Genomic DNA, 15,431 nt, shown 5'->3' with positions numbered 1-15,431 from the left:
CTGAGACAAAATTTTGCTGGAAAAAGTCTACGAAATCCGAATTGTATGAAAATCAGGGCGTACGAAAATCAAGGTTCCATTGTACCGGCAGATGGATTCTAATCATGAGGTAAATCATGTCTTATTCCAGTGGAATTTATATTGGGGTTTTATATTTGGGTACTCATAAGCTTATCCACCTCAATTTTATATTGTGGGAATCAGCTACCATAATGGAGAAGTAAGATTCATTTAAAAAATAATAAGTTGTATGAAATTTTTTCTTATATAAATATGTCACTGTTATGATGAATCACCCCTCTAACCTCGACAGAAACAAAACAGAAAACAATAGATGCATGAATCATGGTTGACCCTGAAGACAGGGTTCAGAGGAAGGCATAACTAGATAAAGTAAAAATTTAGGTTTTTATACTCTATTGTCCTACTCCAGGTGCAGGAAATAAATTTTATTATAAAAGTTTCCTGTCTTTGTTTGCTACAACAGGTGACAGCAATGTTGGTGGCATCGGGACAGCTCAAACCTTCTGAGCTACACAAGAATAAGAACAAAAGCAGTAAGTCAAGTGACCTCTTCATTGAGGAGGTTGTGATTAATGATGCCCCCATGAGTGCACGGAACTTTCTCACAAGATCGTCTACGCAAGAAGAAATCAGTAAGGTATGTAGATTATTGTAAAGTTTATTACTCAAGACTAAGGAGACTATAAATATGTCCAGGAAAAATTATGACAGCAGTAATGATTATTGAATTTTTTTTTATGGCTAAGGAAATATTTTAAAGCCCTGTTGTTATGTATCCTAATGCTTTCAGTCACTTCATTGAGTTTGACATTATATCCACTAGTTTTCAAGGTTGATGTAGTGTGTTTCAGGCCTTTCATACCAAGATCCCAGTTGTTATCAAGTTGAGTGATCTTGGATGACCTAAGAACTACCATCAGGACTTATATTTTTGTTTTATGGAAGGAAGAGCTTTGAGGCCAGACAAAATTAAGGGTAGAAAAACAAGAGATAATGCTCTTGCCTTGTAATGACGTAAACATACTAAAGCTTGAACAGCTTTAGAAGTGTTGGTATGGTATACTTTGTCACAATAAGACCTAAAAGCCCATGAAGAAAGAGGAGAATCAGTTTGTTTTAATTCATTTCATCTCTTGCTGACCTGCAGATGTCTGGTGCTGCTGTTTCCACACGTGGTCGTTACATGAGCCAGGATGAATTGAAGAATCCCAGTAAAAATCCAAGTGACCGGCCATTGTATCTTCATATTCAAGCTGTGAATCAGCAAGATGTAAAAGGTGTGTGAGCAGAGATTATTTGGGAGAAGTATTAAATGCAGTAAACTCCCTGTATTCATGTTCTCACGATTCTCAGACTCCCATATTTGCAGGGTTCTCTGTTACATATATTATATGCATTATTTGCAGAAAATTAGTCTATTTGCAGCATTTTTCTCTGAGAAATATTCACTAAGTACTGTAATTTCATATTTTCACGACTAAATGCACTTTTTGTGATAAAAATATTAAAACACTCAAATATAAGCATTTTTAGATTTTTTAAAAACTTTTAAAGGGGTTTTAAGTATTCATGGATTTTAGCTGTTCACAGAGGGGGTGAGGGGGCATTTGGTACGCATCCCCCATGAATACAGGGGTTTCACTGTACTCTTAAAGATAGCAGTATCTTTGTGCCAGCAAGTGTGGTTGGCATTCAGAATAAAAATACGATTGATTGGCTGACCCTTCTGAATGTTGCAGTTCTTGTCAGAATTCTTCTTGCCATCGTTCAAGATGGGAGTTGGTGCATTGACTAGCTTTGCTCTTGGCTGTTTTTTCATGGTATTGTGATTTCTTTTTTATTTTTTCACTCAGAATGTCTTTGACTGGCAACAGGAATTTTTTTTTTCACTCAATGTCTGACTGACAACAGGAACCAAAACATCAGGTTTTTCAGGAATATTTTAAGAATTAACTGATTGTGCTGTATGGAATTAGATATGCACTATATTTTACAGTGTTAGATAGGCATACAATTTGTTCTGCTTGGAAAATCAAATATAATTAAGGAAGCAGTTTAGTAGAACAGGGATAGATTTCTTAATTTCCTCAAATAATTAAGGAAGCAGTTGATTAGAACTGGGATAAGCTTCTTACTTCTACATAATCACCCAATTCCCTTCCTCCATCCCTTACTCTCATCATCACCTTCTCTGCCAGGACTTGAAACTGCAATGTTGGCTCTGCCTTCTGCTCCCCCGTCAGTTCAAGTAAAGCGTATTCTAATTCAGGAACATGATACGAGGGTTGTCCATAAATTCCGATTCCCAAAGATTTTTCACAATGAAAAATATGTTTATTGGCAATGAATAATACACTTTTGGAAAGCTTAGACTTCTTCCTATTTTTCGACATAATCGCCGTCGAGATCAGTGCATTTTTGCATGCGGTGTACTGTCTTCTTTATGCCTGAATCGTAGAACTCTCCCGCCGTGCCAAGAAGGTAGCTTAAAACCTCTTCTTTCTGCTCCTCTCCAGTTCTGAAATGTGTCCCTCCCAGGTGTTTCTTCAATTCAGGGAAGAGATGGCATACCCTAAATGGTCTGTCAAAATGCAGGTCTTGCTGTTATCAGGGATCATCTCGCAGAGCTCCCAAACCATCACCCTTCGATCTTTCAGCATTATTTCTTCCACTTATGCAATTGTTTCGTCCGAAATTGATGGCCGCCCAGAAAACAGTTTGTCATGGATGTCTGTACGTCTGTCTTTGAATTCTCTGCAACATTTGCGCACGTGATGTACGCTCATACACTTTTCTCCGTAGACTTCACACAGTTGGGAATGAATGTCCACCAGCGCAGTGCTTTTTGAACACAAAAAACGAATCAAAGAGGGTATTTCGCACCTGGTGGGAGTAGCTAGTGGGAGCTCCATCTCTAAAGTCTGGCAAGCCAAGACTGAACGTCGCAGACAGCTCGCCAAGGGGGGAACTTGGAGAGGGGGAACCAAGCTACACGCCAGAGTCGCTGGATCCTGCGTGACAGTGTTCCTCGCAACTGCAGCTCCTTGGGAACCTATTTTACGGACTACCCAAGTATTATTAGTCATATTTACAAAAGCTGTTAAGGTTGTGAATTAATAATTCTGGTTTTGAGTAACATCTTTATTTCCCAATACGTAGCGTGTGCTCTATAATTCTCGTAGTCCCCTTTGAGAAGGAAGCTTGGGCCTGCCCTGTGGCAGTTAGAAATTCACTGCTAGGGAACCAGGTCAGTTCTCTGGGTTAGGTTATTCTGCTCCCTCAAATACCTGCATCTTGTGTCGATTGGTTAGGCATTTGGCACAGTCATCAAAAGATTGATGTTACCTTCATCAAGGCTACTGGTAGTGAGATTAGGTCAGGAGGGTGAGCAGGGGCATTGTCCAAGAATTTCTTCACTGTCGGGCCGAAACACAGATTTACCCACTCGGTGAACAAAAGCCTTGTTACCCAGGCTTTCGCATTAGCCCTCCACATCACTGGAAGCTTCTCCTTAAGCACTTTGTGGGCCTTGAAGGCTCGAGGAGTCTGAATGATACACAAGTAGGGGCTTCACCTTGCAATCCCCTCTGGCATTGGAACAAAGTGCAAGCGTAAGCCTGTCTTTCATAGGCTTATGCCCAGGCAGCTTCTTCTCTTCCTGCGTGATGTATGTCCGACGAGGCAGTTTTTTCCAAAAAAGGCCAGTTGAAGACTTGCTGAGAACTGTAGCCTTCGTTGAGCGTCATCTCGTCGAACGTCTTAATAAAGGCTTCGGCCGCTTTCGTGTCCGAGCTGGCCGCCTCCCCATGCCACGCCACCGAATGGATGCCAGTCCGTTACGGAATTTCTCGAACCACCCTTGCGAAGCCTTGAACTCTGGGGTTGGCGTTGATGTCCCTTCTCCTCTGTCATCTTCGGCCTGGGCAATCAAATCGCCGAAAATAGTGCTGGCCTTGTGGAAGATTGCCGTCTCCGTTATCATATCGTCAGCGATTTCTTTGTCTTTTATCCAGACAAGAAGCCTATCCATTTCATTGTGCACGCAGGTCCTCTTGCTGGACAAAATAGTGACGCCCTTGGAAGGTGTAGCTGCTTTGATGACATCTTTCTGCTTAAGGATGGTGCCTATCGTCGACGGATTTCGGCCATATTCCTTAGCGATCACACTCAATCGCATACCAGCTTCATATTTTTTAATGATCTCCATCCTCGTTTCCAAAGAGAGCATCCTCTTCTTTCCGTGAATTTCAACTTTCTTGGGACCCATGACTACATATATACTGTACGTAATTATGTTATGTAGTACGTATACGTATGTAGTAAAGTTCTCACACAACACGATAAAGTATACTACAACAAAATCACTGACGAATTTACGTTAAGAAACTAAATTGTTAGAACAAATGAATACCGCGTGGGTACGATACTGATGATGCCGTGAAGTGACCGAAGAAGCACGCCATTACGTAGATGCATCATGGGAGGGATGCTGACCAATAGAAGAGAAGGATCTCATGGCGGTGACTAGCATCAGTAACTAATGGAAGAGTGGGAGGATGGTGGCGAGTCTACTCATTTGGGGCCGAGTGAGTTTTAAAATTGTTATCGGTGGTCCTGGCGAATCTCGAACTTTACAGCAGCAACCTTTCATATCTTGAACAATTTTCGTGTGTAGAGCCGCAAAAATTTTCGTATTTGCTTCTGTATCTCGAGTTTTTCGTAAGTTGAGCCTTTCGTATCTCGAGGTACCACTGTACACTCAACAAGAAAACTGAAGATACAGTTTGAAGATACAGTTTTCATTAGCTTTTGTTCATCCAATATCCCATTTGTTTTTACTGTAAAGACATAATATCGCTAAATTTACTCTAGAATATGAAAATACTCTGCAAATTATATAAGTTAAAACTGCAAAACAAAACCGTTCAGATACTTAAAAACACGATATATGTCCGAAGTAATTGGAATTTCTCAGATGGATTCGTTCATAGAGATCTGGTAGATAGAATGTCAATTTCTGATTTTAGTACTACTATGTATCACAGCGACAATATTTACTCATTTTGCTTCATGAACGGGGATATATTGCATCATAGTAAGTGGTAAATGCAATTATTATGTGTGTATTCCAAAGCAATTAAAGTTACTTGACGTCAATGGCACTCAATGTTGCGACGGCTAAGGTAGGATGAACAAATCTAGTTGCATCCGCAAGAGTGTTTTCTATGATGTGAGGAGGAGCCCTAGAACTTTGAGTGGGAAAGCGCAGGTCACTAGATACTGGCTAACGTAATGGATTTCACACTTTGATTACTTTGACGTTGACATGGATCGAATGCTAGTTGCTGTTTACAAAGCAACTGTCTTTATAAACATAAATCTTAATCAAGGTTAAAGTAGCATGTCAGCTCAAAGATTTTCTGGCTATTTGCTCCCATTACAAAGCAATTCGTAGAAGCCTACAGCCCTACACGACTGCATTTCTTTGCTGCGAGGCTGAAAGGTCTCCCACGATTTAAAACTTTAACTGCCTGTGCAATACATATTGAGTTATTTGCGGTAATAAATATTTTTACTTAACACAGCTTTTTTCGTGAATAATTTCTGGATGAAACCCAATTTTCAAAAGTAAAGACTATATCAAGAGAGCAAGAATGACCGCACCCTGTGTCTAAAATTTTCCACGTCTTTTTACAATGTGAATGCTACGGCAACTGTCGAATGTAATCAAGATTAGGGTATGAATTTCTTAAAGAATTAACTTTAATATTATGATCCTTCAAATTTTATCTAGCATAGTGCAGCATGATCTTGGCAGTCATATCATAGCGCAAGCATAGGCCTATCGATAGAGATACTTAATTCATTATATTTTCTTCTGCCTTTCCCCCGTCACAAGTCCGTCACCAGTACTATAATTCTCTCTCTCTCTCTCTCTCTCTCTCTCTCTCTCTCTCTCTCTCTCTCTCTCTCCCCACTTCTAAAACATACTTTAAAAATATATTTCCACTCAGTCTCCCAAAGAAAATATAATGAAATTAAGTAGTTATAAATAGGCCTAAGCTTTCACATGAGCAGAGTTTGCTCTCTCTCTCTCTCTCTCTCTCTCTCTCTCTCTCTCTCTCTCTCTCTCTCTCTCTCTCTCTCTCTCTCTCCACACTTTCAAAACACATTTGGAAAAAAAAATATTATCACTCAATCTCGCAAAGTAAATAATAATGAATTAAGAATCTCTGTAGACAGGCTTATGCTTGCGCTCTCTCTCTCTTCCTCTCTTCCAAGTTTCTCTCTCTCTCTCTCTCTCTCTCTCTCTCTCTCTCTCTCTCTCTCTCTCCTCTCTCCATTTTTGAAACATTTGAAAAATTATTATCCCTTAATCTCTCAAAGTAATTATAATGAATTAAGTATCTCTATCTATAGGCCTATGCTTGCGTGCTCTCACTCTATCGTCATAATATTTCATTCTTTACTGTATTGTTCCTCACGATTTCCACAAGTACATACCTCCAAAAAAGTTACTGCATCTCCCGATCTCAATAAGTTTACGTAAATAATGTACAACAAATATGCTAAGAATTTGTTAGTGATTTTAGTTCTTATCTGTTATGATATTGTGAGAGCTGTAATTATAATTTTATAAAATAAGATAAAATAAATTATTAGAATAACTTTTATAACTTGGTAAAATATGCAAGTGTCTTTAAAAGGGGCCCAACACAGGGTTGTAAATTAGTTGCTTTCAACTTCCCATAGAAGGTGAGGAAAGTTTTATGAATATTTTTTCTTACACCATGTGCATTTGCATATCTTACTCTTTCCATTGCAGTGATTTTCTCTTAGTAAATTGACCAACCTTAAAATTTACCCGATGGTAAATTGGCCAACCTTAAAATTTGCCCGGTGGGGGGGTTTGCACTTACACTTAGTATTTAGCCCATCCCTTAAGCGTTGAATTATGTTATAATTGATACAAACAACCTAATAAAGGGATTTTGAAGAAGGAAAAATCTATTTCTGGGCAAGGGCCTGTGTCGCCCAGTGAAATGTCCCTTTAGCACACATTTCTAAGGTATAAATATTGCTATAATACCAGAGAAAAAAGCTAATGTGGAAATGCCAGAATATTCTGGCTCGCTCACCTTATTTAAGGTGTCGGTATGGTTTCTGGGGCGAGTGAAGCCACTACCAGAGGTCCTTTGCCATTTAGATTCATCCTTCTTCAATATCCCTCAACTACAGAAGAGCTGATCTAAGGCCCACTACTCGCTACCGTTATGGCTAGCGCCTCTGACGTCATTCCTGCAGATAGCACCCAAGCTTGGGCCAAAAGGGGGTGAAAGGAAAGGGTGGGATTTCACTGGGCGACACAGGCCCTTGCCCAGAAATAGATTTTTCCTTCGTCAAAATCCCTTTTCTGGGCTCAGCCTGTGTCGCTACGTGAAATAGTACCAGAGAAATGGCCACACAAGTTTGGAAAGAAGGAAGCACACAAGTAATATGTAGGATAATAAAAAACAATTAAGGTTAATTGCTATAATCTATGAACAAGGTTACAGAACAAGTAGTAACAGAGCAATTGGAGCCTTAATGCTAAATCAAAATACAAAATAATGCATACTTAATAGTAAACAGCAAGGCTTAAATGTAAACTGCGACTAATCCTAGGAACAAAACAAAAGGAAACATCACAATTATATCCAACATGTGGCATCCAAGGTACAATATGGCTGTATGACGGCTGAGCTACGGCAAGAATGTTAGCGAGGCAGGTAGGAAGGAGAGATCTAAGTTAAACTACTTACTACTACTCAAGCAGTGTCAGGAGAAACTGTTTCCCGCTGCCACTGCTGGAAATTTAAGGGCTTCTAAGGACTTAAGATAATGGCGTTTGAATACTGTCGGAGATTGCCAGCTTGTGTACTTCTTCAGATCATCAAAATTCATACGTTGAAAATAATTAATAGAGGTAGCTACTGCCCTAACATCATGTACCTTTGGGAAGGACTGCGGGTTGGCTATTTTTATAAAGTATAAGATTTGCTGTCTAATTCCTTTTAAGGAAATGGTGCCTCCCTTTTCCCTAACGAATAGAGGGCCTGAAGATCTTAGGGCAGTTCTACTTAGGTATGCTTTTAGAGAAGAAACTGGACATAAGGACGGGTCCTGTGGAAGTGGGAGAATTTTCCATGGGGCCCACCTATCCAGTGGGTCCTCATTCTTAGCTAGAAATTGACGATCTGGAGAGAGTTACACTTCTCCTGAAGGGAGAAACTCTATATGACCTAAGTCTCTAGATAGAGCCGACAGTTTGGATACCCTGGCTCCTGAGGCCAGGCTTAACAGGAATTATGTTTTCTTCAGGAGTGGTAAATAGTCACATGAGTCATTATTAGTGTCTGAGGCCAATTTAAGAACATCATTTAAAAACCATGACACAGACTTGGGCCTCTCAGATGGTCTGAGTCTAGCGCAGGCCTTAGGGATAGATGAAAAATAAGAATCTGTCAGATCTATTTTGAATCCAAACTGGAAGATCTTCTTAAGTGCAGACTTAGTAGTAGTAATAGTATTAGCTGCTAAACCTTTCTCAAATAGTGTCCTGAAAAAGGATATGGCCAGATTCGTGGTCATGGTTTGTGCATTAGAGGCCCTTAGGAATACAGCTAGTTTTTTAACTGCTGAATTATATTGACGCAGGGTCGATTCCTGTTTATCAGATTCTAAGAATAAGATGTTCTGGGGATCGATATTAGCATCTCTTTGTGTCGAAAACTCCATGAAGTCCATAAAATTAGGGCTTTCTGAATTCCTGAGGAAACAAATACAGTCCACGTTTGAACTAGTTGTGATAGTTTGGGATTGGGGATCTGTTGAGGGCGGAGTCCCAATTCCAGTAGAAGTGAGAACCAATTGCTCTTGGGCCAATTGGGGGCTATTAGAGCAATGTGGCCTTTGAACGTCCTGTGTTTGTTCAGAACTTTCAAGAGAAGATTCACTGGAGGAAAGAGGTAAATCTTCTTCCATAGATTCCAGTCTAAAGCCATGGCATCCGTGGCATAGGCCAGAGGGTCCAGGTTGGGGGCCACATAACAAGGGAGTTTGTGGTTCGACTCGGTGGCGAAGAGATCTACCTGAAGCCCTGGGACTAGTTGACAGACCCAACTGAATGACTGCTTGTCCAGGGACCACTGATTCCAGCGGGACTGAGCGTGATAGCGCGTCCGCTACTATGTTCCTTACGCCTGCTAGATGAGTGGCGGACAAGTGCCATTTGTTCTTGTCTGCTAGTGAAAATATGGCTATCGTGACATGGTTCACGTGGCTCGACTTGGAGCCTCCCCTGTTGATGCAGTCTACTACTACTGCACTGTCTAGCACCAGTTTGAAATGAGATTTCTTGGCTGGATGAAGCTTCTTCAGGGTGAGGAACACTGCCATAGCTTCCAGTACATTGATATGAACCCTGTACCATTTTGTACTGTGAGTATCCTCCCCAGCCGCTTAGTGATGCATCTGTGTGGATCACTAGGGCCGGCGGAGGGAACTGGAGCGGAATTGTCTTTGACAAATTCTTGATCTCCGTCCACGGGCAGTCTCTCTCTCGTAAGATCGCTGGGATAGGGGCTAGTTTGTCCCGGGATCTGTTGTTTGCTCTTGAACGCCAAACCCGGTTTATGTCCTTCAGTTTGGCTTTTAGAAGAACGTCCGTTACTGAAGCGAATTGGAGAGAACCTAAGATTCTTTCTTGGTTCCTCCGGGACGTCTACTTGCACTTGAGAAATTGCCTGGTTGCTTTGGCTATTTCTCTTCTCTTCAACGGCGTAATTGATAGAGTGTGAGAGTTCAAGTCCCATTGAATGCCTAACCACTGGAAGCGGGACTCCGGTGTTAGCCGGGACTTGGTTTTGTTTATCTGGAAGCCTAGATGTTCCAGAAACCGGATTACTTTGACAGTTGCTTTGCGGCATGCTTTGATGCTTGTGGCCCACACGAGCCAATCGTCCAGATAAGCTACTAGCATTATTCCTTGAGACCTTAGTTCTTGAACGACTGTCTCCGCCAGTTTTGTAAATATCCTGGGGGATACGTTGAGCCCGAACGGCATTACTTTGAAAGAGAATGTCTGGTTTCCTAGTCTGAAGCCTAGAAACGGGCGGAAGTGTCTTGCTACTGGAACATGATAGTATGCATCTGTAAGATCTATAAAGGTGGTGACGGCCCCACGGGGAAGTAAGGTCCGCACCTGTGAAACGGTCAGCATCCGGAACTTGTCGCAACGAATGAATGAGTTCAGAAGGGACAAGTCTAGAATTATTCTTCGCTTGTTTGAGCCTTTCTTTGGCACGCTGAACAAGCGACCTTGAAATTTTAAATGCTTGACTCTTGACACTACTCCTTTTTGAAGGAGTTCTTGAGAGTACTCTACCTATTCCGCTGTTGGTTGTTGATGAAAGGTGTTGGATGTAGGGGGACCTTTGAGCCAACTTCATCCTAGACCTTTGGACACAATGCTTTGGGCCCATTTGCTGAACCTCCAACGGTGACGAAAGAGGAACAGTCTCCCTCCTACCTGGGGATTCTCACTGGTTCGAGGAGGGGCGTGCACCACGTCCTCCTCGGGAACCCTTGCCTCGGTTGGAGGCTCTTCCGCTGTCCTGTTGGGGGAAGGCGCCTCTAGCCCTGCTGCCCCTGCCAAGGCTGAAAGGACTGGCTTTCAAACACTGGGTTGTAGGCAGGGGAGACAGTGTAGGAGGTCGAAGCCTGTGCCTGTTGCGGCGATTGTGTCAGCAGCACAAATTGCTGTTGTGGCTGCGACTTAGAAGTGGAAGGTTGCGGTACTTGTGATACCGGAACCGCTTGCACTAGGGTCTGCTGTTGAGGAGCCTGGAAAGGCTAGAATTTCCTAGGCTTCTTCGATTTTGGGTTCGATCCAGCTGACTCCGGTTTACGTTTGTTGACCAGTCCCCAGCGAACCCTTAGACTCTGATTGAATCTAACTGCCTCGCAGTGAACTTCATTCACTACAGAGGCCGGGAAGAGGTCAGAGCCCCAAATGGATGAGGCTAAAAGCTTGTAAGGCTCATGGCGGATGGTGGCCTCCGCCAGTACATGTTTCCTACAATTTCGCCTAGCTATGACAAAATCATACAAGTCACATTGCATCGAGTACAAAAGTGACTTGGCAATGATCTTGAATAACAGCTCTTCTCCGTAGATTAGAGCCGATACTTCCGTCATCACTAGGGAATTGAGGGACCTGCACAGCCTCATCCTGGCGTCGTACTCAGTCTGGATGAGGTTGTCTGACAGCCTGGGCAATCTCTCGCTGAATTGAGTGATGGCACAGTCCAGCTTCAGCTTACCCACTGAAAAGGTGGCCAGAAGATCTACCCAGTGATCGTCAGTTCTGGGGAGCAGGAGGGAGGTTGGTTCTGTCTCCCGGAGCTGGGGCATGGGTTTGTCCTTCATTGCGGCTTGCAGGGTCAATTCTGCTACCTTCGATGTGAACGGGATGGGTGTCTCCTCGTCCACAGTGAAGATCGTGAAGGGGCTTTTAAAAGCAGTAACCTTGGTGTTGGTACACTGCCACTCCTCTAGGTTACGTAACCATGCCTGTTGCGCATGATCCCGGGAGAGAATTACCGTTTCTTTCGGGACCTTGTCTTCCCTTCTCATAGCTGCTTCTGTGAGGCGGACATAGCCTATGAAAGGGGGCTGTAATCCTTGCGGATGAAACTCGAAGTCCTCAATCCTTCGAGTTCCGCAGCCCTCGATCGTTAGCATGCCGCCTACATAAGGAGTGTAGGAAGCAACCCTCCAAGGGTTGTTCGGTGTAAAGGCAGGAAGGGCAGATGAGTCCGGCATGAGTAAGCTTTGAGCTGCCAGGCCGGACTGTGGAAGTCCTGTCATCGCGTTCTCGCGGAGACCTGCAATGAGGTTCTCCTGGGTAACCAGCCTATCCGAGATAGCCCGGATAAACTGCCCTGACTCCTCCAGAGATGAGAGTTGCACAAACATCTCCTGGAACGTGGCTTGTACCAAGTTCCTGACCATGGTACCCATCTGCTGCATAATATTGGCCGAAATATTAGCAGAGAAGGTGTCTGGGTCAAAAGGGGAAGGTTCTACCTTCTCCTTAGGAGTCCTGGGTCTGGCTCCCTTGGAGGTTGATGGCTCAGGGTTGGAGGGGAAGGACTGAGCCCTGTCCTTAGAAGACTTGGACTTCGACCCTTTAGAATAAGAGGGCAGCTTAGCCTTGTCCGCTCCGGGATGGTGAGCCGAAGACTTATGGGCAAGACTAGAATCTGACTTCTTTGACAGAGACTTCTGCAGCGTTTTAAAGTCACGCTTGCTTTTGACTTTAGGGATCGCCAGGGCGGACTTCGGTCTGACCGACTGAATCCCTCTGGTGAATCCCTGGAAAGAAGTTGAAGTAGAAGGGGAAGAAGCTGTAGATGGGCTCAAGGAAAGCCCTTGAGCCCCTACAGTACCACCTCACTCACATCCTTACCTGTACCTTCCACCGTCATGGGCTCGAGGTCCAGGTCTAGGGCAGCTACTTCCTTGGTGACCTCCTGTGCCGTCGCCTCCTCTGAGGGCTGAGCAACTTCCTCCTGGATGGAAGCGATCAGGGGAGCCGCCGCTTCTGGGTCCACGTAGGAGGTACTCTTTCCGCCGGGGAAGATGAGGGTGGCCATCTCCTTGGAGAGTATGTAGGGTTGGCCCTTGGTCACATTGCGGCCAAACCCACCAACCCAGGCCTTCAGGGTGGCAAGAGCAGTCTCTCAGATCGCTTGGGCGCCCTGAAAGAGAGGGTTAGTATTAATACTTTGGGCTACTTAGATTAGACTATTGACATATCAAAGGTTATATCCGTCACTGGTACTCATTGTAATACTGTGTAGACTTTGAAACACCACCCACCTCAGAGGAGACCTGGTCTATGAACTCGTAGCAAATCAGGCAACTCTCGTGGTGCCACACCAGAGACTCGTTGAACCGGATCGCACAGGTGGCGTGTGTCTGGCAGACCTCATGCCCACAGGGGTCTTGTAGCACGGCGTTACAGCCTGACTCCATACAATGTAAGTGAAATGACACGTGAGTATCATCACTAACGTTCCGGACTAAGTCCGTGATGTGATATGTCATAACACCAGAGTGTTCCAGTATTAAAAGGTAACAGGATTAGTCTCTACCTGCTCTTTGACCATGTAATGTGGTGAGTCGTCCGACAGGATCGGTAGAACAGCTTGAAACAGAGTGTCTCCGGCGATGCCGGAGAACAGAGTAGACACTGAATCAGGAAGACCACTTAATCCATCCGCCGGAGCAAGGAGTAGTCCGAACAACGGGTGAGGAGCAGGAGGGGACCAAAATTAACACGGCGGGGTTTGATAACTCCGCCATCAAAAACTTAAAACTAGAATAAGTTGGTGGATATCCCCAGAGGGGTAGCGGGGTCTCCGCCAAGCTTAAACTAAAGATAATGGAGGTTATATATGAATGTAAAACCATGCATGTAAAAGCGTACCTGGCGGGGTCCTGATCCGCCGGAGCAGGAGGGGATGGTGACTAGCGGTAGGAGAACGCAGCCCGAGAGCCAAGGAGAGCCGAGCCCAGCCAAGCCTGGTGGCCAACCGAGGCTCGGTCGAGCAGGGTCCCTCCCCCCCTCCCCCCCCCTACTCTACTGGGGAGAATGGCATGGAGCCGACCCGCTCGCCGAGAGCCCTCCAACTACCTCCCCTGTCCCCCTTGTGAGAGGGAGGGAAGGGAGGATGCTCGGATCGGCTGCCTGAGACAGCGTGAGCGAGCGTACCTCCCCCCAAGGTGGGGGGAGAGGGGCTGGAAGGACCGACGCGGGGTGGCTCATACGCGGTCGCCTGGAACTCTCTCGGCCGCGTGGTTAACCACGCGGTGAGAAAGGCCATGCGATCAGATGAGGCCTATAGGCCAGCCAAAGCCGTCTCGATGAACATGAGAAATACAAAATAACATCCTATCAAAACACGGGGGGGGGGAAAGGAAGAGAATTCTGATGGTAGAGAAAGAGAAATGTCCTGGAGAAGCTGGGTCGAGCCAACCGAGAAGGATGGACGAGCCTGGCAACTCCGAGCAGCTAGCCTATATGCCGTGACGGAAAAACGTGGGGCAGGCGGCCAGGGTGGCTCAAGGACAAGAGAGAAGAACCATAGTCCTTCGAAAGTGTGCCTAACAAAGAAGTAACCTGACAACTAAAATAAACATGCATGCATGAAATTCTAAGCTGAAAGGAAACGATGTAGGCTGGCTACGAGCTGAGCATGAGCTCGGATAACATCCCCCGTTTGGATATAGAATAAGACGTCAATAAATGCATCATCGTAATCATAAGAATATACTGCTAAGCAAGAATCGAGCCCAAACGGTATAGGGGACCGAATGGGGCACGAAACAAAGTAACACGCGGGAGCGAGCCGCGAATGGCGGCGTAGGGACGGTGCTGCATGGGACGCCGTCTATAAAAACCTAAATAAATCGGTGTTAAACATTAATAGCAGTACTTAACTTGGATGCAGAAGAAGCTTGACGTTCCATGGTGAATACAGAAGAATTCCAAAGAGAACATAGCACAGAGGAGAAAAACACGTGCGGTGTGGATCGTGCTATCGAAAGGAATGACGTCAGAGGCGCTAGCCGTAACGGTAGCGAGTAGGGGCTTAGATCGGCTCCTCTGTAGTTGAGGGATATTGAAGTATGAATCTAAATGACAAAGGACCTCTGGTAGTGGTTTCACTCGCCCCAGAAACCATACCAACACCTTAAATAAGGTGAGCGAGCCAGAATATTCTGGCATTTCCATATTAGGTTTTTTCTCTGGTTTATAGCAATATTTATATATACCTTAGAAATGTGTGCTAAAGGGACATTTCACGTAGCGACACAGGCTGAGCCCAGAAAAAATTACAACATTGATGAACTTAAACGATTACTTAAGTAGGTCAATTTAATGTTAACCTAGTATGGGACTATAATTGTCAAACTCAAATAGAGTGGGAAATAAAATAGAATATTTCAGGGATTGAAGTGACATGTTCTGTATATATATGATGGTGAAATCAGCACATATTCAAAAAGACATGAAACAGTTTCCTCAGTAGAGTAGACAGATTAGACTAGTGATAATTTCCCATTACGTATTGATTTCCTTGTTATGGAATAATCCTGCAAATTATGTCCCTCACTATAACATTTATAAAGTAGAGGGGGGCAATATGAAATGCACACTAGGAGTATCCCACCATTTGAATATTCCAAGAGGGAATGTACCACCAGGCAACTCTCAGCCTATGAAGTCGAGTGAGGGGCAGAGTACTGTCTTCTCACTGGAATATTGTTTGTCTAAGTATTGTTTCTCCTCTGTCAAG

General features: G+C 44.1%; 1 protein-coding gene across 1 annotated transcript in view; it reads left to right on the top strand.

Annotated features, from left to right (window-relative positions):
- Positions 1-15,431, top strand: part of LOC135222000 (trithorax group protein osa-like) — a gene marked incomplete in the record, with an annotated part of 406,131 nt that overhangs the window by 164,874 nt on the left and 225,826 nt on the right. Inside the window, 2 exon segments of the mRNA XM_064260109.1 lie at positions 488-661; positions 1,172-1,301. Of these exon segments, the coding sequence (XP_064116179.1) occupies positions 488-661; positions 1,172-1,301 (304 nt within the window).

The sequence above is a fragment of the Macrobrachium nipponense genome, chromosome 3 (assembly GCF_015104395.2).
Source record: "Macrobrachium nipponense isolate FS-2020 chromosome 3, ASM1510439v2, whole genome shotgun sequence".
NCBI lineage: Eukaryota > Metazoa > Arthropoda > Malacostraca > Decapoda > Palaemonidae > Macrobrachium > Macrobrachium nipponense.
The sequence above is the reverse complement of the archived record's forward strand: the minus strand, read 5'-3'. Positions and strand labels throughout refer to the sequence as shown.